This window comes from Prionailurus viverrinus, chromosome E1 (genome assembly GCF_022837055.1).
Source record: "Prionailurus viverrinus isolate Anna chromosome E1, UM_Priviv_1.0, whole genome shotgun sequence".
Classification (NCBI taxonomy): Eukaryota; Metazoa; Chordata; class Mammalia; order Carnivora; family Felidae; genus Prionailurus; species Prionailurus viverrinus.
Window position 1 is genome coordinate 23,248,341 of NC_062574.1, and position 25,912 is coordinate 23,274,252.

Sequence of the window (25,912 nt, forward strand, 5' to 3'; positions counted from 1 at the left end):
GATTTTTTAATATACTAATGTTAGTACTGGCCCACTCACATCCCCAGGAAGTGACCACATGGAAGGATTCAAACAGAAGTTTATCCAGCTCCAAAGCCGTGTCCTTCCTGTCATTAGTGCCCTTATGGGGCTTCCAATTTGGCAAATAAAGGACACTCTATGGGTCCTGTTCACACCCAATCTCAACCCCATGTCCCCTCTCTCCTGCCCTTCTCTCTGTCCCCACCCATTAGCCAAAACTCCCATTCATTTATCACTGTCTCTACTGTGGGTTCACTTAATAGTTATTGAGCACAATAAATACTTATCATTGAAGCACAGAAGACAAGAGATAAAGAAGACCACTCACCCACCCTAGCCATCAGGATATTCACAGGAGAGAAATGTAAAAATAATAATAATTGCAACACAGTGTGCTAAGTGCTATGACCAGACAAGTATACAGACAACGTTACCTCTCCCAAGGGTGGGGATTGAGGAAAGTTTTGGCGGTGACATTTGTGCTAAGCCTTGTGAGATGTGGTAGAGAAAGAAAGGGAAATGGTGTTCCAAGTTCAAGGAACAGCTTGAACTGAGCATGAAGTACCTGGCAAGGAGCAGCAGCCAGAGCATCCCAGAGTGCCTGAGGGTGAGGAGGAAGACAGGAGGCAGGGAGGCAGGCTAGGGCCCCACTGCCAAGGCTCTGAAGGCCCCACTCAGTTTGGAGTAGCCCAAAGGACAAACAAAGCAGGTTTTTGGGGCACCAGCAAAACAGGGCACCCAAAATAAAATCAGAAAAGAGGACATCTAAAAAGAAACAAGTTTAATTTCAACACACCTTTGAGGTTTGTTGAAATTTCAAAATTATTTCAAAATATGTTTTTATTTCATGGTTAAGCACTTTCTTAAAGTTTGCGGTTACATATAGAGAACATCTCTATCATTTGTTCAGTGTTTAGGGCCTCTTTAAGGTTTCTTTCTGGCTCTGACTCTGTTTCAGAAATTGGACAGCCTCAGCTGTCCCAGCCTCAGCTTTGGGATAGGCAGGGTTGTGTTGAGGCAGTTTTGCAGAATTGCTTCATGAATAACCTATAGTTATTCGTGCACCCCCTAACCTACCCAGGAGTACTAGCAATTTATGAGGTCAGTTGTTGTCCAAAGGACCTCTCCTGGTGGCATTTCAGAAACTGTGAGAAATGAAACAAGGTAGGGAGGGTCTCTTCCTGTATCCCTAGGATTAGAACCCAGGCCCCTGGCGAAATGACAAGGACTCTACTACTCTCTAAAGAGAAGTCAACCATATTGCTAAAGCCATAAGAATCTGCAAACTGGTCCTGCCATGCCCAAGCAGCTGAGTCATCCTTATCCCATGTTAAGTAAGACATCTTATGGGATACGATGTTCATGGCCAGAATGAACACACACCTCTGCCTTCGCCTACTGCCACTGGGGAGGGAAGGAGGACATATTCCTCCAAAAAGCCGAGGGGAGTACAGATTTCAGAAAATCACTTATCTAGCTGAGGAGTGCTTACAAGAAGGGGGAAATGAACTCTCACTCCCCACCTGGTTGGTTACTGCAGCTACCCGGCATCCCCCAATCCCACCGCAGTGCTGTCTGATGAGAGACATCCTGGAAGAGCCTAACACATATATTGAGAGTTAGGGTTCTTGGAAAAGAAGGTGGACAAGATGAAGTGAAACTCTACACCAAGAGAATGACATATATCGTGTCGGCAAAGACCACCACAAGTGCCTAAATCAGACCAAGCCAGGAGACTAAGGTGGCCTCCTTCCCACCAGCAGGTGACCTAGGAGCACCCCTGCTGGTTCTTCTGACTCTCCCTGTCCTCAATACCAAAGGCCCTAGGCCCAGAGCAGACAAGGGAGATGTCAAAGAAGGGGCTGCGCCCTTGCAAACACCAAGTTCCTAGATTGTGATTTCTACAGGGATGTATTCCATGCCTGGCATGTGTCTGGCCCAGAGGAGATGTTTCTTTGTGTTTAAAAAAAAAAAAGGAATGAGTGGATAAAGTACATAATAAAGGCCAGGGCCCACCCCCCACCCCACTCCACCCCTTTCTCTGTCACTCATAGCTTACCTGCTTCAGGAGACTCTTGTCTGCCAGAGGAGGGTGTTCCTTTGGGTCAGAGACTTGCCTAGGCAACAAGGAGGAGTTACCCAGGATACCTACTGGTGTGAGTTCTTCAGAAGTAGTTTCTGGGCAGGGCTTAAGGCTCTCACCTCCCTAGTCCCACCCCTGCCCTTGCATTCTAATTCGGGGGTGGGGGTGGAAGAGTATAAATTTCAGCCGTTCTCTGCCTTGCTGCCTTTCTGCCAGACTTTCTACAGCAACATGAAGGTGGGGGGCTTCCTCCTCCTGGTGATGCTCATCACCCTCAGCTTGGAGGTGCAGGAGCTCCAGGCTGCGGTGAGGCCACTGAAATTGTTGGGTGAGTCCAGGCAGAAGACAGCCCTGTTCTCTGAATGAGGGAGCTGGAAAGTGGGCCAGCAGGGACCGGTGTGTGCAGGGGGAGGAGGGAAGAAAGGAGAAAAGGAAAGATGTTCTAGTCAAGGAGCCATCTTGACCACATAAATCTCTCTCCCTCTGCTTCCACTCTTCCCCCTCCTTTCCTCGGGTCATCCCTTCATCCGGACTCTCCACTCTTCCCTTTTTGCTGCCCCATCATCTCTTCCATCTCCCCCAGCATCTCTCTTCCCATGGGTTTCTTGGCCTTTTGCAACAAATAAATCAGATCACTAGAGAACACATTGTCTTAGTCACATTACACACAAATCATCTCGATCTCGCTTTTCCCTTTACCACCAACATTCTCAAAGGAGCCATCTTAACTCTCTGCCCCTACTTCCCCACAACTCATTCCTTCACACCCTGAAGACTGACTGTCGCCCTTTCTGTCCTTATCAGTCTCCAGAAACTTTGCTCCCAGGATCTGCTGGCAAATCTCTTGACGCTCCTCAGCAGCGAAAGCCTGTAACCTCTGCATCTGACATGGTTTGCTGCCCTGTCAATCCTCAAACTTTCTTCTCTCTTGGATTCTCTTCACTGTAGCTCCTGCTTCTCCCTAAATATTCCTGGGTTCTCACTTACTCCCCTCTCTTCTTTGCTGTCCTCCTCCCCCCTCCATTAAACCAGTTGCCAAATACCGTCCATTCTTTGAAATTGTTTCTTGCATGTGTTCCTTCCTTTCCCCTCCCCATTGCCACACAGCACTTCCAGCCTTGACTACCCCATGCTTGGGCCAGTGCCCAAGTTTCCTGACCGCACCCCCTGGCCCTCTTTCCCTTCTGAGGTTTGCTTGCTCACTGAATCCTGGTCCATTTTATGCCCTCACACCAGAATAATCTTTGTAAGCAAACTGCAGTCATATCCCTCCCTTGGCCTACCAAATGGAATCCAAACTCATCAGGTCCTCAAGATCTGACCCCAGTAACTTTGTCCCCTACCTGTTTGTCCTGCTTGACTTCCAGCTGCTCCCGTGTACTTCTCCAGCCTCACATTTGCCAGTCCTCCTGTATTCCTTGCATTCCAGGCCGAGCAGTGAGGAGAGGAGATGCCTAGAGTGCAATATTGAAGGAGACGTTCACTCTCAGGTTGTGCAAGTGGCTCCTTAAACTTTGTGCCCTGGATGCCTCACATGCCTGCATTTCCCCTTGTGAACTTTTGCTAGTAATTCTTTTCTCTTCTCACAAGACTCCACCACCACCACCGCCCCCCCCCCATGCCCCCGCCCCGTCAAGTCTGTCTTAAAAAGATTCCTGTACTTCAAGACTCACCTTTTGTGGCTAATCTAACTGGAAATAATGTCCTCCCTCCTCTGAGCCCCTTTTCCTTTGGATATACCTCTCTCAGGACACCTGTCACATACTGCTATGTTTTTAGTACTTCATTTTTTAAAAATATTTTAATGTTTGCTTATTTTTGAGAGAAAGAGAGTGGGGAGGGGCAGAGAGAGAGAGGGACAGGGGATCCAAAGTGGGCTCTGTGCTGACAGCACAGCCCAATGTGGGGCTCGAACCCATGAACCAAATTTGGACACTTAACTGACTGAGCCACCCAGGCACCTTGTTGTTAGTACTTTAAACACAAGTCTTATCTCTGTTGTTAGATTCTAAGCTGCTTTAAGATAGTGACTCTACCTGACATCTTTTCTTTTAACTGTTTTTTTTAATGTTTATTTATTTTTGAGAGAGAGAGAGAGAGAGAGGGAGAGAGAGAGGGAGCATGAGGTGGGGAGAAGCAGAGAGAGAGGGAGACACAGAATCTGAAACAGGTTCCAGGCTCTGAGCTGTCAGCACAGAGCCCAACGCAGGGCCCAAACTCACAAACCACGAGATCATGACCTGAGCCAAAGTTGGATGCTCAACCCACTGAGCCACCCAGGCACCCCTTAAATCTTTATATTTTCTGAATAACTTAGCTCTATGCTTCATACATAGCAAAGATCAACAGATTTAAGGAGTGGGGCAAAGTCTTCAACCATCTCACCATATATCAACAACAGCAAACAGAAGCAGGGAGGGATCGTACTGACTTTCTCTGAGGTCTGCAAGTATATTATAGACATCCCACCAGGCTCCCTTCTTATACTCTTAAACATTGCTAGTCATCACAGGATTCTTTTCCTGTTGAGCCTGGACAAGATGCCCCAGCCTTCTCAACGCAGCATTAAGTAGTCATCTCTGTTGATCAGACTTGACACTGGAGAATGAACTTCATTTCCCCTGCTAGATCTAAGAGCTCCATTTTACATATGAGGAAACAAGAGCCCAGAGAAGTCCAGACACAGAATCAGGTAGAGAAACCCCTGAGTAGAAGCAAAAGCACAGCACACATTCGTCCAGAGCTCTGCATACATTTAGCTAGAAGTTCCTGTGGGGTCTTAACCGGCTTCTTGGACCTATTTCATTGGTTCTCAAAGACTGTGAGGCTCTGGGAACCTAGGGGGCCTCCACTCAGGTCAGGAGTGACTCCTTGACATTTGGCAATGTGCACTTCATCTCAGAGTCTGTTTCACCATGTGGGACGGCAGAGGGAACTTGGCCTAGGGGCCAGGCTGGTCTGGGTTCAATTCCATTTCTGTACCTACAGAGGTGGGCAATTCACCTCTGTGCACACCAGTCACCACACTTTTAAGTGAGGTTAATCAGATTCACTGCGCAGGGTGACAGCAAGGCACCCTGGATGGCATTTGCTTAATGTGAGTCTCCTCTTTTCTGCCCTTTTCCCTGCAAAGTAGGGAAGTGAGGACATTTGAGTGGGCTTCTTTGCACTTCCCTTCTGCAAATACAATGATTCTCTTATTTAAAGTAGGCCTTACTTTATTGTGATTATGTGAATGTATTGTCTTTAACTGAAATATATAAGATGTTAAAGAGTATTATTCTGTAATTATTTTAAAATTCCATATTTATTGAATTGAAAGAAGAAAGTGGAACTAGCCGCTTCAGTCAAGGGCTGTCCTCTCTGATACCTGGGCTTAAAACAAGGTGGTCTGTTCTAACATAGGTAGCTGCATTGAGGAATGCAGTGGTGACTGGGATTGTGATCCAGATGAACGCTGTGACAGCAATGGGTGTGGCCACGTCTGTGTTCCAGCCTAAGGACAGGTGAAAACATCAGGCCCTTCCCTGCTTCCTCAAACCTTGTCCAACCTAAGGAGACTGGCTCTGGTGGGACTTTCCAGAGCTGGGTGGAACAGAAGCCTATCATTCTGTGGCCTCTCCCTCTTTACACCCTTCTCAAGAAAAAGAAGCATCCATCACAGGATGGTAGCTTCCAAACCTTTAAAATAATTTCATTATCCAATATATCCAGAAGAGAAATCAGACTATTTATTTGAACAAAAAGAACATTAAAATCAGTCACATTATGCCCCATCCCCAAATGATATCTGCTTAATACTTTGGTGCATATTTTAAACACACACATGCAAATACATAATATACATACATATATATTATATATATATGTACATGTTATATATATTAATATATGTATATATTATATATATATTGAAATGAGATAATTTGTGTCTATTTTTATTTCTTAATTATTTCACTTAGAAAATAGCTATTTTCTAATACAACTTTTAACAATACCAACGTTTCTATACCATCGTCAACAGGCATAAGGCTGTTATACCTTTAACAGCCTTATAAAAAAGTTCATCATATATGTTCATATACTTAGTAACCCCCATTAATACACACTTGATATATTTATTATTCATTTTATTAATACAGTTGTAATGAATACTAAATTGGTATACATGCCCTTATTAACTTCCTTGGGATAAATTCTAAGAATTATAATTTATGGCCCAAGAGTATGTTCATTTTATTTATTTATTTTTCAATATATGAAGTTTATTGTCAAATTGGTTTCCATACAACACCCAGTGCTCATCCCAAAAGGTGCCCTCCTCAATACCCATCACCCACCCTCCCCTCCCTCCCACCCCCCATCAACCCTCAGTTTGTTCTCAGTTTTTAAGAGTCTCTTATGCTTTGGCTCTCTTCCACTCTAACCTCTTTTTTTTTTCCTTCCCCTCCCCCATGTGTTTTTGTTAAGTTTCTTGGGATCCACATAAGAGTGAAACCATATGATATCTGTCTTTCTCTGTATGGCTTATTTCACTTAGCATCACACTCTCCAGTTCCATCCATGTTGCTACAAAGGGCCATATTTCATTTTTTCTCATTGCCACATAGTATTCCATTGTGTATATAAACCACAATTTCTTTATCCATTCATCAGTTGATGGACATTTAGGCTCTTTCCATAATTTGGCTATTGTTGAGAGTGCTGCTATAAACATTGGGGTACAAGTGCCCCTATGCATCAGCACTCCTGTATCCCTTGGGTAAATTCCTAGCAGTGCTATTGCTGGGTCATAGGGTAGGTCTATTTTTAATTTTTTGAGGAACCTCCACACTGTTTTCCAGAGTGGCTGCACCAATTTGTATTCCCACCAACAGTGCAAGAGGGTTCCCGTTTCTCCACATCCTCACCAGAATCTATAGTCTCCTGATTTGTTCATTTTGGCCACGCTGACTCAGAGTATGTTCATTTTAAACCTCTGATGCACATTGCCAGATTAACCCATGAGAACCCCTTTCCTGTAGAAAAATTTCAGGGTCCTCATGTGATATTTTTAGTAGCCATCAAATGAAAAAAAATGCATAATGGAAAGCTACCATGATTCAGTCTTGATTATAAATTAGGTTGTATTTATTAATTAACGTAATAACTAACACAACAGAATCAACATAAACTTCAGAAGTAAGCCATTTGTGTTCAGAGGTTACTATTTGTCCAATCCACCCACAATCCTTGGGATGCTTTTAGCCTTGCTCGCTCTTTTCAGGTGCTTGTTGATTCCCAGAACTGGGAACTGTCACCTCTCAATTGCAGTCTGCAACCCTAGGTCACAAAAACAGCAGGTCTCATGCATAATTTTTTTTGTACATTTTTCAGATGAAGATTTATCTTAAGGGTCATCCTTCTCTAATAATTTCTCATCACTTCCTATCTTCAAAGATGTGACTGGAACTCCTTGCCCTGGAAGACAGATGAAAATGGGGACCTGTGGATGGAGATTACATGTGGTGGGGAAGGAAAAAGAGTCACTTCTTTCAATAAATCATCATTGTTAAAAGTACCCACACTGCTTGAGTTATTTGGTTAGGGGTGATGATGAGGTGGGGGAAACATTTGCTCAGGACTTGGTATGCCACTGTGTTATAGTCTCCACAAGAATCATCTAATTTATCCTTACAACCACCTTGTGACTGCTTATTACCACTACCATTTTACATATAAGGGGGCTGAGGTTTGGAGAGATTAAATAATTTACTCAAACTCATATAGTAGATAAGTGTCAGGACCTTATCGCTAATCTCATGTCAAGCTCCAGGGCCTATGCATTATAGCATTGTAGTTAGGAGCTCTGATTCTGAATTCCAAACCCAGTTCCACCACACAACTGTGTGACCTTCAGCAAGTGTCCTAACCTTTCTGTGCTTTAGTTTTCTGATCTGATTATCAATATATACTTCCTAGAGCTACAAGGATAAAAGAAGTTAGTTCATGTAAAGTGCTTGGCATGCTTGGCATAGTGCCTGACACAGAAAACATTCAATAAATGTTGACTATGATTATGATTATTACCAAATAGATGGGCTGATGGCCCTTAGTCCTAATTTTCTAAGATTCTAGAAGAGAAGCCAAGGCCAATCCTCCTTCCTAGCCTATCCTAGTTGATCTCAATTCTTAGGACCAGCCTCTCTCTTCCGGTTTTCCCCATTACAAAACATGGGTAAAAACAGACTTATAGTTTCTTGTCTCTAGTCTTCACAATCACAACTGGCCTGGGTTGTAGTCTGATTTTGGCCAACTTACTGCCTGTGTGGCCCTTGACAAATCATTTAAACTCTTTATACTTTCTTTTTTTAAGCCATTTAAACTTTTCTTATCTGTAAAAAGGGGGAAGTAACAGTGTCTCCCTCATTTGGATGCTAAGATTTATGGAACTTTATAGTTTACAAAGTATTTTCACAAAGATCCCATTTGATTTTCACAACAAGTAACAAATGGCAAATTGGGGGCTCCAAATAAATAGTGAGTCCATTAATTCTGTCAGCAAGTATTGGTGAGTGTCTTCCATGGTGCAGTTGCTGTGCTAGCATTGATGAACAGCGATAGATGATGCAGACATTGAACAACAGGGAACCAGACAGATGGGATGTGTGCTTTCACAAAGCTCACATTCTAGAAGAGGAAACAGATAAAACCAAGTAAACAAATAACTACACATTATGGTAAAGGTTTTGAAGGAAATAAACAAGGACGTGAATTACAAGGAGAAGGGGGCAAGGTAAAGCCTACTTTAGTTAGGATGATCCACACTCTAATGAGGTAATAAAAATGAAGTCTTGACAGAGTTCCAAAATATGAAAGAGGTGATATTCCAGAGTAAGGCTCCAGACCACTTTATGCAGAACTTACAAAAGGAAATAGCTATGAATATGCTAGCATCCCTTAAAGTCCCAATGCCACTGTAGGATTAAAAAAGATTGAGAGTGAGGAGGAATAAGGATATGTGAGGAGATTTTCTTGGGAGAGATTTTTGCCAAGCTAGGAATTCCACAGTTTGGGGGTTATCATCTAAACACAAGCCAATGAAGTGGGCCTTCAAGTCCTCCCTGAAAGCTTGATATATGTTTCTTCAGTTGGTGATCAGCAAAGGGTAGGAATGTTCATTTCCTTGGAGAAACCACATTGTCATTTGCTAGGGTACATTCCATCAGAACTCAACAGACTGGTATCAGTATACTTTACAATATCTGGGTCATTCAGTCTTGAATAACAGTATGCGTGGGCCACTCAGGTTGCAACCTAAGATGAGCCACACCAAACCCTGATCCTTTCCACAGTCTCTATCACACCACCTCCACTGTGATGATGATCCTTCTAGCCCAGTGTATTGGATATCCCTTGTGCACTGCTTTGAATTCTCTTGGCCTTACACTCTTATTCTTAGTCTAATCATTGCTACAGCAACCAGCTTCTATCCGGCATCTCCTAGCTTAGCACAAGTTAAGGCTTTTATCAGAGCCTTGTCTTGGACTGTATCCCAGTACCCTCCACCTCTCACTTTTGCCTCAGGGCTTCTCTGTGCATCTAGAAACTCCCATAAGAGCCACCACCCACTGATGCATGCTCAGATGAAAAGCACTGGAGAACTGATGCTTGGTGGGGCAATGCTTGAAAACAGAATTCAAAGGCTGGCAGATATATGCTTCCATCTTCCATTCCTCAGGAAGGGGGTTCTGACAGCATTCCATAAAGCTTCTCAGAAAATCTTGAGGATTGAGCAAATACCACCCCTTGCAATGGTTAATTCAATAGCCCATATGCATATTGATTCCCCTTTCTTCCCTGTTCATTCCTGAATAAATCACTCATATAACAACCTCATCTAAGGCTCTGCTTTGGAAGAACTCAGACTAAGACATCTGTGACTCGGCCTCAGCTCCTGATCTTCTCTGAGCAAGTGCTTGAACATCACAAATACACATACATAACATACACATACACACATCACAAGAATAAGCAATAATATACAAGCATAATGAAATCTAAAGTCAAACAAAAAACATTCCTCCCCCAAAAGCCCAAAGTCTTTAGAAAACTAGCTCTTCTAAACCATGCCCCCAATTGCCATTGCTAAACAGAAGTGTTTGTCTCAAGATAAAACATGTATATTCAGGTGCCTTCAAGGTTTTCCCTAAGAACCATTGATGATAATTTGTTTTACATTTGCATAACTCAAAAGGCTTGAGATGACCAAATGTAAATTTCATGCCTTCACTTCTTGGGTGGCTAAAAACTGTTTATAGCATTTCAAATGGCTATTTTCTTTTCCTGTTTCTTGCTTTTAAGGTTACAGGAAATCTTGGGGTGTCCAATCTCAACTAGGTCACCCTCGGGCAGGTTATATTTCACATGGCTTGAGTTTGAACTCCCAAATTACTTTTCTCGTGTGAAGTGCCTCAAGATTCACAAAAGGATGCACAGCTAGCTGCAAGGAATACTGGTTACTATATCCTTTATGAAGGGTGGTTTTGTGCCTGGGAAAAAAGGTAAGAGCCCAAGATGTCGCAGACCTAGCAGTTTCTGCCATTGCCATCTACAACGGCCCCTCCCCAACTCCAGTCCGATTTTGAAACGCTAGTACTAAATAGGCATGTCAGCCCTGCCCAGGAACAAACTTTCTAGGAGGACAAATAAAGTCCCAATTTCAGCCAGGGCTCAAAGCGAAGTGGGCGGCAAGTAAAGCCTCCAAGCCGTTTCTGAAACCCATTCACACAGCAGTGCAAGCAGATGCCAACGTCTAGGAACGCCAGCTCTGGTCTAAAGAAGTTATTTCCGGAGCTGGCCCCCGGAGCCGGGAATGCCCCGGAAGTATTTCCCTGTGGTCCTACGTGGGAAAGATGGCGGCGATGCAAGTGGCCGAGTCGCTGCCGGGCGGGCAGGCGCGAGACGTTCCACGAGAGCCACCGCCCGAGCAGGGCAGTGGGTTCCGCTGCTTATCGGCCAGGCTCTGCGCCCTCCGTCCTGACGACAGCAGCTCCGCCCGCACCGAGATCCACCTGCTCTTCGACCAGCTCATCTCTGAGAACTACGGCGAGGTCGGCGGCGTGGCCCCGGAGGTAGGCGGCCTGCTGGGTCGGGAGGACTCGGGCCACGCCTGCTCGCTCCGGCCCCACCCTCAGAGACCCGGGCTGGCAGCTCTCGCCGGCCTCTCCTGGCCTCTCCTGGCTTCTCTCGGTACCGCTTCGCATTACTTAGTTCCAGGCATGCTTGCTCCCTCCGACTGTGGCAGTCTCTGCCCTCCTCTGTCTGGAAGACCCCGCAATGCTTGGCAAACTCGGCATCTTTCAAAACGCCACTGATGACTTCTGCTCTGGTAACACCGCAGGTGTCATTTGGTCCGCCCCTCGCCTCCGCTCCACTCTGCATACAAAAACACTTTGTATATAAAATTCACGATTACCATTTACTAAGTAATGGAACTCGGACCGTCACGTACTATATACCGCGCACGGTTCTAGGAATCTTACAACGTCGGTAATATTAGGTCTGTTTTACTGTTAAAAATACGGAGGCACATAAAGGTCCAGTGTCATATTGCTGGCGAACGGCAGCGCTAGAATTGGAGCCTAAGTCTGTCACATGGTCCCTGCCATTTTCTGTTCCTCCGTGCTAGCTTTTCCCTCTTTGCCTCCTCTTTAGAAGTACTTTGACTCTGAATAATAATAATATTCACGCACATCGGGCCTTGGAGACTACTTAATGAACTCCTAGAACTCTTGACCCAGTCATGCCACTGCCTACGGTGCTCAGAGGCACCTCAAACCTGACAGTTCTAAAAATGAGTTACATTATCTCGACAGAGACCACTGTATCCCCATCCCGTCCCCTCCCCCCACTCAGGGAAACATGAACAGTCTGCCAAATCACACTGGCACAAACACTGGTGCTTTCCCTTTTCCTCCTCCCGGATCTATCCACTCTGGATTCTTCAGACTCTATTTCATAAATGTTTCTCATCTCGTTTTCTGTGTTCCCTTGCCAGTGCCTTAAGCCTTCGGGGCAAGATGACTTTTTCCTGAACTCTCCTTAAACTTCTGCCTCCAGTCCCGCCCTTCTCCATACCATTCTTTGCTTTGCTGCTAGAGTGCTCTTTTCTTCTGTGGGAAAAAAATCTGACTAGAAAGCAAAGCTCTGATTTGGGATGATCTTCACTACATACTGTAAGTGATCAGAGCAAGTTACAGAACAGTTCATGCATGCAGTGTGACACCAGTATAGGGTGAGGAGCGTGTTTAACAGACTGTGTATATTTATAGATGTAAAGCGTTCACAACAACAAATGGAAGAGTTGACAACAACAAAATAGTGTGTATCACTAGGGAGTGGAGTGGAATTCGGGGAGTACTTGGGAACTTTTGCTCTATTGATGTAATTTGATATTTTTACGTCAAAAATAATGTGCTTTTCCAGTCTCCCATCACTTCTTTTGTGCCCTGTGTGCAGTCATTTAAAACCTGCTCTTCCTCAAGCTTCTACTAGTGTTTCACACCTACTGGTGTTCCAGGTTTTGCACACTCCATTCCCTTTGCTTGCGGTGTCTTTCGTTGCTTTGTATGTCTGGCAGATTTTTAAGTCATCCTTCAGATCATTCCAGGTTATGCTTAAACATCACCTCTGTAAGACCTCCTTAATTACCATTTCCCCATAGAGTTTGTACTTAATTCTTTCAACATTTAATTCACTTTAATGTTTTGTGAGTATTTCTAGATAATGAGCTCTTTGAAGTTCAGGAATATGTTTGTTCACCTTTGGATCCCAAAGATCTAACACATAATAGGTGCTCCAGACTTTTAATTCAGTAAACATCTATAGAGGAATGAATGGTGTGATTTGCAAATAGATTCCCCGCTTTTTTTTTTAGAATTACCTAATTTTACATTAAACTTATACACGTGTCACTCCTGATTTTCCCAGTGGCCTTGAAAATATGGTTTGCTTGCTTTCTGTTTTCTTTTTCAAGATGGGAATGAATGAGTTTTATTTTTTAATTAAAAAAATTAATTCCAGTATGTTAATATACAGTGTTGTATTAGTTTCAGGTGTACAATATAGTGATTCAACAATTCCGTACATCACCCAGTGCTCATCATAACAAGTGCACTCCTTAATCCCCATCACCTATTTCACCCATCCCACCTATTTGCACCTCCCTTCTGGTAACCATTAGTCTATTCTCTATAGTTAAGAATCTGTTTCTTGGTTTGTCTCTCTCTTTTTTTCCCCCTTTGCTTGTTTGTTTTGTTTCTTCAATTCCACAGATGAGTGAAATCATATATTTGTCTTTCTATTATTTTGCTTAGCATTATACTCTGTAGCTCCATCCATCCAGGTCATTGCAAATGGCAAGATTTCATTCTTTTTTATGGCTGAGTAATATTCCACTGTGTGTGTGTGTGTGTGTGTGTGTGTGTGTGTGTGTGTATACACACCACATCTTCTTTATCCATTCATCTGTTGATGGACATGGGCTGCTTTCATACTTTGGCTATTGTAAATAACGCTGCTGTAAACATAGGGGTGCATGTATCCCTTTGAATTAGTGTTTTTGTATCCTTTGGGTAAATACCCACTAGTGCAGTTGCTGGATCTTAGGGTAGTTCTATTTTTAACTTTCTGAAGAGCCTCCATACTGTTTTCCACAGTGGCTGCACCAGTTTGCATTCCCACCAACAGTGCATGAGGGTTCCTTTTCCTTCATATCCTTGCCAACACCTGTTGTTTCTGGTGTTTTTTATTTTAACCATTCTGACAGGTGTGACATGATATCTCATTGTAGTTTTGGTTTGCATTTCCCTGATGGTAAGTGTTGTTGAGCATCTTTTCATGTGTCTGTTTGCTTACTTTTTGGTATTTTTAACTTCGGTGTGTGTTTTTATATTCTGGAAGCCTCTCTTTGGCTATTTAATTGCACTCTCTACATATGTAGAGACTCTGGAGTTTTTAGACTGACAAAAACCATATTGTGTCTTTTCCTTCTTTTTAGCACATCCCATTTCTGTGCTATCATTTAATTTTCTTCCTACTTCCTGCCTCACATTGCATCTTTCCTCATTTTGAGTGTGAACATTGCCTTTCATTTTTCTGTTTGGCTGTGTTTGGGGGACAGAGGTTGCTTCTTTACTTGACTAATAAATAGGCATATCACCTTTCATTGTTTTTTGTTTTTTTGTTTTTTTGTTTTTTTTGGTAGGATGTCAGTGCTCTTCTTGTCCAAGCTTGCCGACTGGTGCCTCTTAATCAGAATCATCTTGTCAGCAAAGTGTCTCAACTTATCCACCATTTACTTAACAGATTACAGGTAATCATGTGCATAACTTTAGAATTTATCATGAATTAAATAAGTACCTTTGAAATGCTACACCTGTGCTAGGTGCAATAGGCTGATCTTTTGAGAAATTAGAAGAAGCACTTCCTTACTAGGGATGATATTAAATATAATTCTGACCAAAAAAATTATTCTGCACAATTCTAGAAGTTTGTCCATTAGAATTACCCCTTTCTGGGGCGCCTGGGTGGCACAGTCGGTTAAGCGTCCGACTTCAGCCAGGTCACGATCTCACGGTCCGTGAGTTCGAGCCCCGCGTCGGGCTCTGGGCTGATGGCTCAGAGCCTGGAGCCTGTTTCCGATTCTGTGTCTCCCTTTCTCTCTGCTCCTCCCCCGTTCATGCTCTGTATCTCTCTGTCCCAAAAATAAAAATAAACATTGAAAAAAAAATTAAAAAAAAAAAAAAAAAGAATTACTCCTTTCTGTTTGGTTCAAGAAAGCAATATCATTGAGTCCCCCAGGTCTTAGAATTTTTCATGGAAGATGTATTTGACCAAGATATATCTAAGAATAAGTTGAAACAATCTACTACTCCTTTCCTACCAATATGTTTTCCCCTTTCCCATTTTTGTGGTCCGCTTTTGATCTTCATAAACATAAGTAGCTTGGGAGCAAGAGGACACTAGATAGAAAGACCCTTGGGGCGCCTGGGTGGCTCAGTCGGTTAGGCATCCGGCTTCGGCTCAGGTCATAATCTCGCAGTCCGTGAGTTCAAGCCCCGCGTCGGGCTCTGTGCTGACCGCTCAGAGCCTGGAGCCTGTTTCAGATTCTGTGTCTCCCTCTCTCTCTGACCCTCCCCTGTTCATGCTCTGTCTCTCCCTGTCTCAAAAATAAATAAACATTAAAAAAAAAATTTTTTTTTAAAAAAGACAGAAAGACCCTTGTTATTTATAACAAGGTCCGTGCTGTAGCTCTCCTTTCTCCAGAATGTTTTCAGTTTGCTAAATAAATCTCATATCTTTTTAGGAACAGTTCAGACATTGAGGCTGTTACCATAAGATGCCACATGAGGATGTGAATGTAGTTAGCACAAAATTTACAATTAGCACCATGTAACCTTTTGGCTGCTTTTGGCTGCAAGAAACAAAAGTCAACCTAGAACAGCTTAAAAACAATTTTTTTTTTTAAAATTATATCATACCACAACCCCCAAGAGAGGCACTCCAGGGGCACTTTATGAGAAACTTCCTGACATTTTTCCATTCTGCTATCGATGTATGGGCTGTCCTCAGCTAGCATCTCTCCTAGTCAAGATGGCTGCCTCAGTTCAGGCATTGCATGCGAAATAAATAAATAACCCCCAGCAGAAGCAAAAAAATGATTTATTTTGTGTCTCTGTAAGAATGAGGCATGTTGTTGGGGCACCTGGGTGGCTCAGTCGGTTGAGCGTCTGATTTCAGCTCAGGTCGTGATCTCACAGTCTGTGAGTTTGAGCCCCGCGTCAGGCTCTGTGCTGACAGCTCAGAGCCCGGGGCCTGCTTCAGATTCTGTGTCTCCCTCTCTCTCTGACCCTCCCCCATTCATGCTCTGTCTCTCTCTGTCTCAAAAATAAATAAACGTTAAAAAAATTAAAAAAAAAAAAGAATGAGGCATGTTGGGGTACCTGGGTGGCTCAGTCGGTTGAGTGTCCAACTTCAGCTCAGGTCATGATCTCACAGTCTGTGAGTTCGAGCCCCACGTCAGGCTTTGTGCTGACAGCTTGGAGCCTGGAGCCTGCTTCAGATTCTGTGTCTCCCTGTCTCTCTGCCCCTCCGCCTTCATGCTCTGTCTCTCTCTCTCTCTCTGTCAAAAATAAATAAACATTAAAAAAAAATTAAAAAAAAAAGAATGAAGCATGTTGTCCCCTCACTCTCCATCAGACCTCCCCTCATATCTGGCTGGGGAGACCTAGGTCTGATCAAGGGAATAGTATTACCATGGGTGACTGAAACCAGGGGTTGACCTTGACTGCACATTAGAATCAACTGCAGGGCTTAAGCTCCCTAGATGATTACACTGTGCAGCTCAACTTTTATATCAGGGTTTCCCAATCTCGACACTTACTGATATTTTGGATTGGGTGATTCTTAGTTGTAGGGCGGCTCTCCTGTGCATTGTAGGATTTTAGCAGCATCCTTGGCTTCTACCTTAGAAGGCAATAGCATCCCTCTGATTGTGACAGTCAAAACTGTCTACAGACATTCCCATTTCCTTGGGAAATAAGATTTCCCCTGGTAGAGAACCAGTATCTTAGCTAATTAGGATTTACTCTCAGGTCCCATGTGCAAGAGGTGAGTACCCAAATAAAATCAATACTCTGCCAGCAGGAGAGAGGAGATGAGTGCTGATAAGTAAGCAGTGTCTGCTACCTGTGACGTCCTAAATGAAATGAGGCTGTTTTCAAGTTCAGAATTTTTCACACTGGTACCATAGCTTCTGAAGGTTTACTGTTCTCAGATGTGTTACCTTTGTAGCACTGGCAATTGGAAAAGTTCCTGATCACAGATGGCACCTACAGCCCTTAATCAACTTTCTAGCTTTTGATGACAGTTTATCTCAGTTATTCATGAATTGTTACTTCGATTAACCTCCTTTGTCCCAACACGATTATAAAGTTGATGACAAGGATATGCAGTCTCTTCCCATTGTGTGCTCCACATCATAGTGAGACATAGCTATTTAACAGGCATTTATATTCATAGTGTGTTTGTTGAGCATTTATGATGTAGAGAAGCCCATTTCAGTGGCTTGAGTCTTACATATCTGTGTATTTACAGCTACCAGTATCTGGTTGGCTCCAGGAAAAGCTGCAGGGACTTTGCCAGGCTCTATTTTGAGTGGAGGGAGTAAAGGGGAGGAAGTGAGCAAGGCCCTGGGACAAGGAGAAGGCCCTGTCTTGATCAGACGTTCAAGGCCTTTAAAGCTGATCTTTCTTGGGGCGCCTGGGTGGCGCAGTCGGTTGGGCGTCCGACTTCAGCCAGGTCACGATCTCGCGGTCCGGGAGTTCGAGCCCCGCGTCGGGCTCTGGGCTGATGATGGCTCAGAGCCTGGAGCCTGTTTCCGATTCTGTGTCTCCCTCTCTCTCTGCCCCTCCCCCGTTCATGCTCTGTCTCTCTCTGTCCCAAAAATAAAATAAACGTTGAAAAAAAAAATTAAAAAAAAAAAACAAAATAAAGCTGATCTTTCTGACACTAAAAAGATGGACACATGTGCCCTTTCTTTCATAGCCTGGTTCAGATGAGCATACATGTCTGAAAAAGATAAAAGTATTTTTTCTTACAAGTTAGATGATGCATATTTTTTCCTGTATTGATAGGTGATTGTTGATGAACAAAACCTGGATTTCCTGTTGGCATATACTATTTCTGCTATTCAGCAGTGTAGTTCCTGGACACACATGGAGATTCTCCAAGCCCTGGCAGCTCTGGTTTACTGCAATGGCTCAAAATGTCAAAAGGTAGTTTAAACTGTGTTCTGCCTTTCCTTCCAAAGGTTAGGAACACAGGCTCTGAACCAATAGACTCGTGCTCAGGTTTCCATCCTGTCATTAATGAGATGTGTGACCTTGGTCAACCCTTACTCAACCCTGAATCTCATTTCTTCGTGTATACGGTAGATCCTTTGAGGATGAGGTGAGACAGTCCTTGTAAAGTGCTTGGCACTTGCTAAACATGAACCTCTATTGTTATCGTCATCCTTCAGTGTGCACCCAAGACTGAAGAGCTTCAGCAGCTACCTGGGCTGAGAGTGATGATCGCTACTGGTATTTCAGGACACATCTTTGCATGCCCATTTGAAAGATTTAGCTAGCAGCTAGTCTTTTGGGACTTAACCACCCATTAGTTAAAAAAAATGACACCCACCTAAAGAGTAATAATTTTCCAAGAAGCCTTTTCTGACGCACGTTAGCTGTTATTTTGTTCTAGTACCTCCCAGACTTGCTCGGCAAGAGCGGGATTTTGATGAAGTTGAGTGACTCGGCTCAGCCCGACCCTGAAGCTAGGAGAGCTGCAGTGCACTGCATGGCAAACTTGTGTCTCAGGTATGTGAGTCTGGCCGCATCTCCTGGCTGTGATGAGACAGGGGCTCTCATGTCTGAAGCCAGAGCCAACTTAGAAAAATAACCTACTTTGTGTTTCCCATGTTCCTTGCTAATAAGATCATCGTATATTGTTTATTTTAGTAGTATTTGTTTAAAAAGGTAAAGTAAAGGAAAAAATAGACTAGGATCTTATCCCTAAAATAGGGAAAGAGCAGTACATATGCAATATGTCAAGGTTTTGTTTTCTGTTGATACAAATTCTAACCATATTAAGTCTTCTAGAAGGATATAGTCATGAATTTAAGCTTTGTTGAGGCCTCTATCAAAGCCAATTTCTTCTAAGAAAATGCAACCAATCCCATCCACCAAATTGTAGATTCGTGCAATGGAAACTGAGGAGCACAGACTTGAACCGATGTATCTTGTCTCCCCATTGCGGTGTTGTCCAGTGGGGAGGAGTCGGGCTCAGCTGTGTGATTCTAGCCAGACAAGACCTGTGTGCATTGTTTCCCTCTACACATTGAAAAGTAGAGTTAAAAAAAGATTTCTTTCTCCATACTTCTTCCACTACAAACTTCTGTAACTTTTCCCTGTGGAAACCCCTCTTCCTTCTTGGTATTCATTCCAGCCATGTGGTATTCCACAGCCGTAGTTACTTACCCAAAGGGCAGTCTTCCTTAATATAGTTTCATCTGAAGGTACATTCCAACTAGTCTGTATTACTGCTATTTTTAATTCTTATTCTTTTGCAAGCCCCATTTCAAAGGAGACTGAGTTTGAGTTACTTTCTCTGTATGTGTTTTAGTGTACCAGGACAGCCATACTTGGAGGAACCCTACCCAAATATCTGCTTCCAGGCTTTCTTGACCACTTTACAGTCTCCAAAATCATCTGATATGGATGATATCACGTTTTGCATGGTAGGTGGGGCTACCACTAATCTTGTGAATGTTACAGATGTGTCTAGAAGCAGTAGTCGAACAGAAGCTGTGACTAAAGAATATAATTTGGTTGTTGAATCAGTTTTGTCTGGAGATAAAGGCATAAGTGAGATATTTATAACCTGCAAAGATGGAAATCATATCTTTCAGGTTTAAATTACAAAACAGTTTCTGTTTGTTTTGTGGTTCTAGATTTTTGAAGAAAAGTATTTTTTCCCCTCCTGACTATAAAAGCAATACAGTTTCAGACTAGTAACAGTCTTTTAGATGGAAGGGAAAGGAGATTTCAACAATATCTGCAGTATAACTTCTTTTTAAAAACTCTGATGCAGATATGGCAATTTGTTAACATGCTTTAAATTCAGAGTGACACATTTCAAAACTTACAGATCTGAGGTAGTGAAAGTTCCCTGTAGTTCCCTGCTCAGATATAACCACCTGGAACAATTTGTTCTACATGCCCCTAGACATTTTTTTCTGTATATAAATGACTATATTTTATAATTTTTCAGTGAGATCATATTAAATATGCTGTTTTTTACCACTGTATCTCTTTTTTAAAGTTAATATTTCTTGGGCATCTTTTCAGTACCTATTAATGTACCTCATGCATTTCTAACTGCTGTAGCTGGGAGACGTTGGGCAAGTTACTTAACTTCTTGAGTCTCCATATACTTTTTCTCTCAAATGAGACGAATGATACAGTTACATGAGCGGTATATGAAATACATCATTTAAAGTGCTTGGCAGATGCTTCCTGTTATCATGATTGAGTTTCCCATGTAGCAGAGGGCTAGCTTCTTACATAATGATTGTCATAACAGATGGACATTGAAGTTTCTTCAGTGTTTCCACTATTTCAGAAAAAGGCTATGTTCCACATCCTCTCTGTGTGGGGAGTGTTTTTTAAGGACAGTATCTTTTTTTTTTAAGTTTTATTTATTTACGTGATCTCTACACACAACATGAGGCTTGAACTCACAATCCTGAGATCAAGGGTTGGATGCTCTACTGACTAAGCCAGCCAGGCACCCAAGGACTATTTCTTAATGAGAATGCTGAGTCAAAAGATCAATCTCGATCAGAATTGCCCTCTAGAAACCTGTTCCCACATACATTCCTTTGACTTTAAGAACTAGTGAGGCTGCTGTATCATAGAGATTCCCCGCTTCCAATCTCTGCTGCCACTTTTCCATCCCTGTCACCTCCTTCCCACTACACACCTCCTGTTTTTTTTTTCCTCCTTGCTCACCATTTGTACATGCTAGCTTATAAACATGTACAGTAAGACCACTCTTTTCAGTGAGAACACTCTGTTTTCTGGAAAATAATTAGTAGTTCATCACATCTCTCCTCTAGATCTTCTTTCTTTTCCCCTGTTGCATGATTTTTTTCATCATTGAGAGACTTCTTCATCCTAGGTGGTGCTAGGAAGCTGACCCCTGGATAACCAAATTTTCTGTACCTTTTAACTTGGCCTCTTTTCTCCCCCAGTTGTTACAAAATGCATTGAAAGGTATACAGTCTCTTCTCAATGGGGGTAAGATGAAACTGACACAGACCGAGGAACTTGGAGCTCTTCTGGCTGTGCTAAAGGTAAGTGCTCATCGCGATGAGTGTCTTCCCTGCTCAGACCCCAGGCATAGGGACCACTTTATGTCATTTCTCTAAAGCTAGCTTTTGGGCAGTATATATTAGGAGATCGTTCAAATGTTCATATGTAGGCATATGTCAAATTAAGAACTGAAAACAGTAAGCTGTGCTTTAAGTAAATTCATCAAAATTCTAAAACTTTACGTATGAATCTTCACTTAGGAAGGGAATAGCTTATGATCTGTAGACAATTTAATTGTAGATCCTCTTAAACCTGTTTGTACTTGAAAGAGGAACCAGGGCTTCTCTTTGGCTCTTGGCCCACATAAGTAGACAGGCCAGTCAGATGGCAATTAGTAGGTTGCCTCCTTTCGTTTCTGAGCCTGCTAGTCGGTGGGAAGGTACCTCTCTGGGGACCCACCTTTCAGGTCAGCCAGGAAGCGGCCTCGGGTCAAAGCCATTTTTAACTTACCTTGATCGTGACTAAAACTTTAAATCTTTCCCTGTCCCATCTCCCATATAGACAGCTAGATGTGGACATGGATAAGTGAAATAAAAATGATAGATTGTTTAAAAAAATCATAGATAAAATAATCGGATAAAACAGGTTGGATAAATTTTTAAACTTAATAAAAATGGTAAGTAAATAAAGTAAAATCAAACTTAAACTCATCTGACCAGACCAGATCCACCCAGATGGGATTAAACTCTTCTGTAAGCCCTAAACCTTCAAGATACCAATTTTCTGTCCCTTTGAATTTCCTCAATAAGATTCTAGACATTAATCGGTTCATCGATGTGATTCAGAACATGGCAAATCATTCTGTTTTATGATTTGTTTTTGTGTGTGCGCTTCCTTCATCATCATCATCAGAAATCTATGTTTCACGGACTCCCGGGACTAAACATAGAGCTGCCCACGGTGTTATATCCCACTCCGCTTCCTCAGTATGACGGGCGGCCACCTGTCAAACCGCAGCAATCCGAATCCAACACTTCTCGACCAACTGTGGTATGCTTGTGTTTACTTAGCACGAAGTTGTGGATTGTTTTTAATATATATTTTCTGTGATTTGCATCCCTACTTGCGCCAAAGGCTGACCTTAAATTTGATTTCAGTTTTGGGTTTTTAGCATAGTAAATGTAAATTCATCAGACTGCTGAAAACACTGGTTAGAGCATCTTATAGTTCTAAGAGGTCTAGGCAGTGTAAGAGCTATAGCAGTGGACATTCACTTTATGCCTGAAGCCGCACATCCTCGTTCCCCAAATGCTCGAGACCACAGGTCAACCCACTTTTTCTACAAAAGGCTAATTGGTAAATATTGTAGGTCTCTGTTACAACTGCCAGGTTTCCCAGCCTGTTCATATAGTTGCCATCTCCCTCATGTTTCCATTGGAGAACCTAGAGCATACAGATATATGGGCCACTGTATTATATCTGGACGTGTATCCGGTATTACTTATAAAATGTTTATAATTCAAAATTCTTCTACTCATTGAGTTACTCAACATTTACTGAATACTTGCTACATCCCAGACATTATGCTAAACATTAAGGATATAGATTCTGTTTTTAGGAGTTTAGGGGAGAAACTCAGAGCCTACTTGGGATTTTCTCTCTCCCTCTGTCTCTGTCCCTCCCCTGCTTGCTCTCTCTCTCTCGCTCTCAAAATAAATAAATAAACTTTTTTTTTTTTTTAAAGAATGAGTAGAGTACAAAAAGGAAGGAAAGTGTTGGTTATTTTTTTCCGCCAGAGGAAACAGAAGGTGCCTAGGCATAGAGGATGAGCATGTGTGCAGCCTATTTGTTAACCAGTAGTCTAGAGTGTCAGGTGTGTGCAGAAGGCTGGGACAAGTAGGTAGCAGAGGCCAAATCATAAGGGTCTTTTATAGTATGCTAAGGAGTTAGTTTTTATCTTACAGGTGGCAGAGATGAAGACTCTTATATAGGGGAGTGATATGATCAGATACACATCTAGGAAACATCACTGTGGTAGCAAGTAAAAGGTGTGAGTCTGGGGCCATGTTAATAATACAAAATAGAAGTGATGAGGACCTTCCTTTCTTAAATTCAGGGGACCTTGAGAATGCAGAGGGAGGCCTAGATTCCAAAGATATTTGGATGTCAGAAAGGAAGCAGGAGAAAAGAAAGAAACTGGCTCTTACTTACTATCTACAAAGCCTCAGTGACCTAAACCGTGCATTGTATATAGTGGATTAACGTCTCTCTTCTACATCTAGAGTGGTGCTAGCTATGGGTCTTATCTGGAAGAACTGAGAAAATTGTCACTCTAATCATTTTCTATAGACTTGAAATCTGTTGCTGCTGAATGCTTTCACAACTGTGCAAGGAAAGTGGCATTAGCCTTATACTCACAGATCAGGAACTTCAAGCTAAGTGGAAGGTGAAATGATTTGCCCACAGTCACAGAGGTAGAATTTAAACCCAGGCTACCAGTATGGCTCTGTTGTACATACGTCATGCCTTGTTTCCTGTAGTCCAGTAGGGTGTGTGTAAGCACTTAGCACAGCACCTGACACACAGAGTATTAAGTAAGTGCCTTTTTTTTCTCCTCTCCTCTTTTCTTCTTTCTTCAGACTACGTGTTGGGGACATATTTAGTAACTATCAAATGAGAAAGTACCAATAGCTCTCATATGTATGTTTTCATTTGCTCCTAAAATCAGAATAAAAAGAAGAAATCAAAAGTAAAATCAAGGAAAATCCAGCAAGAAGAGGAAGAGGAAGAATCCAGTGGTGAAAGAGAAGCAGCCCCCATCACTGGCTCAGGCAAAGAGAACCTGCGTGAGGGGAGCACTCCCTGCTCCTCCTCCCTGGGAGTCCGAAGTTTGCCTGTAGAGGGAAGCAGCATGGCAGGAAGAGACCGAGTCTCCACCCCCTTCCGTTCTGCCAGTTGGAAAAAGGTCAGCAGTAGTGAGTCTGACTATTCGGATGCTGAAGGAGGCATGCAGAGTAAAATGAGGTAGTAGTATTTTGTTATGTTGTTACGCCTTCTAATCTCAGGTGCACATAAGTTAATAACTTTGCTTAAAAACCTGACTGCTACACAAGATTTAATTTGAAGATTCATTTATGCTGGGCTTTGTGTCACTCTACATCTGCCTTGTCCCCTTCATCTGCCTTTGTACATGTTGTTCCTCTGCCTGGAATTTTCTTCCACTTTGTGTGCCTTCTTATTAACCACTACTCCACTTTGGTATGAGCTCAGCAATCATGTCCTCTGAGAAGCCTTTTCTTACTAGCACCCCTGCTCCCCAATTCTGGCTTTGGTGCCTTCTTTGTGACCCTTTGATGTATCTCCACCTTAGCATCGATCAAAATGCCCTGCAGTTATCTCTTTAACTGTCCGTCTGTCTCTGCCCCTCGCAGGCTCCTTGGGGGCAGGGCGGGCTTTATGTCTGCCAGCCTCAGCACAGTGCCTGGCACATACTCACTACTCCTGATGCCAAGCTGTTGCCCTCTTATTTTCTGTCTAGTTGTGTTTTATATTGTTTACTGTATTAACTTGTTATGTAAACAAATTGCTTTAGCATGTTTTGATTGCATTTTGAAAACTATTTTTTCAACTATCACGTTGGCATATTTACTTTTGGGTTTATTCAGAAAGTTGAGTTTCTTAGTGCATCATGTGAGTTGGCTGGAATAAATAGAATTTCATGTTTGTATTTTTTAAAGACTTTTTTTCTTCCTTCTCTTGGATAGGTCTTACCAAGCCAAAGTTCGCCAAGGAGCATTAGCTTGTTTTCTTTCTACTATAAAATCAATAGAAAAAAAAGTTCTTTATGGCTACTGGTCAGCCTTTGTTCCTGATACACCCGAGCTTGGAAGCCCTCAGTCAGTGTCCCTGATGACTCTTACGTTAAAAGATCCTTCTCCAAAGGTAAAAGCACTTAAATTCTGAGCATAATACCAGGAAAGTCTTTTTTGTTTTCCCTGCCTTATCTGGTCTCATCTGAACACAGCTCTCATTACTAACAATCCAACTCCTGACTCGAGAACCACAGGACAGGCAGGAGGACAGAACACGGGCATATGTGAGTAGCAGGCTGAGAACGCTCACACTAGGGGCCCTGCTGCCTAGGGCTTGCTTGGAGCCTGAGCTCACTGACTTGTAGCCTCTGTATCCCTTTGGAGCTGCACTGAGACAGCCGTGGTTCTTTCCCTTTTATGGGAATGTTGATTGCCATGGGATTTATAATAGGAAAAAATCAAAAGCAGTTTAAACACTCAGTGGAATATCTTTGTCCATAATGGTTATGAAGAATACGTAAAGCTTAGAAAAATGTCTATGATAAGAACACATAAGAAAACTTGTGGGTGACCCTTCAAAAGCTCTTACAGGGTGAAAAAAATAAACAGGCCTCAGTTAAGCACAAAAATTTCAAACATCCAATATCCTGAGTAGTTATACCAGCAGGAAATTTTCAGATTAACTGAATCAGTAGCAAATGAGAACCTGCAAGAAAAATGGAAAATAAGGGGTGACAAATAAGTCAGTACTGAAGCCATTCTTGTAAGTGAAAGGAAAAATACTATAAAGGTTAAAAAGTACATATATTTGAAAAGCCTCCCCAAAAAATAAATAAATAAATAAAAAAGAAAAAAGAAAAAAAGAAAAGAAAAGCCTCCGGCTGCGGGGAGCTGCCGGCAGGAGCTGAGGAGATCGTCCTGTGGAGCCAGTGGCAGGCTAGGTAAACCACCCGCACTGCAGCTGCCCAGCCAAGGGGACAGCGAACGTATGAGTTTGGGATATGAGTACAGAGAGGTTATGGAGTCGGATTTCATGAAAGTGGATTGAAATCTGTGTCATGGTGTTTATGTCTTTATAGTTTTTAATGTTTACATTT

General features: G+C 42.6%; 1 protein-coding gene and 1 long non-coding RNA gene across 3 annotated transcripts in view; both read left to right on the plus strand.

The window, feature by feature from the left end:
• Window positions 1–2,317: 2,317 nt before the first annotated feature.
• On the plus strand, window positions 2,318–7,664 carry LOC125151667 (uncharacterized). The gene is made up of 2 exons (XR_007146906.1): window positions 2,318–2,432; window positions 7,481–7,664. It is a non-coding gene; the product is annotated as an uncharacterized LOC125151667 (long non-coding RNA).
• A 3,330-nt stretch (window positions 7,665–10,994) lies between these two features.
• The window catches only part of HEATR6 (HEAT repeat containing 6), a 35,983-nt gene continuing 21,065 nt past the window's right edge, over window positions 10,995–25,912 (plus strand). Inside the window, exons 1-9 of one of the 2 annotated variants that reach the window (XM_047833279.1) lie at window positions 10,995–11,217; window positions 14,352–14,459; window positions 17,782–17,922; window positions 18,392–18,507; window positions 19,313–19,427; window positions 20,943–21,044; window positions 21,916–22,053; window positions 23,732–24,027; window positions 24,768–24,945. In XM_047833279.1, coding sequence (XP_047689235.1) covers window positions 10,999–11,217; window positions 14,352–14,459; window positions 17,782–17,922; window positions 18,392–18,507; window positions 19,313–19,427; window positions 20,943–21,044; window positions 21,916–22,053; window positions 23,732–24,027; window positions 24,768–24,945 — 1,413 coding nt within the window. In that variant the 5' untranslated portion in view covers window positions 10,995–10,998. The remainder of the gene's footprint in view (window positions 11,218–14,351; window positions 14,460–17,781; window positions 17,923–18,391; window positions 18,508–19,312; window positions 19,428–20,942; window positions 21,045–21,915; window positions 22,054–23,731; window positions 24,028–24,767; window positions 24,946–25,912) is intronic. The other variant, XM_047833280.1, reaches the window with a different exon arrangement.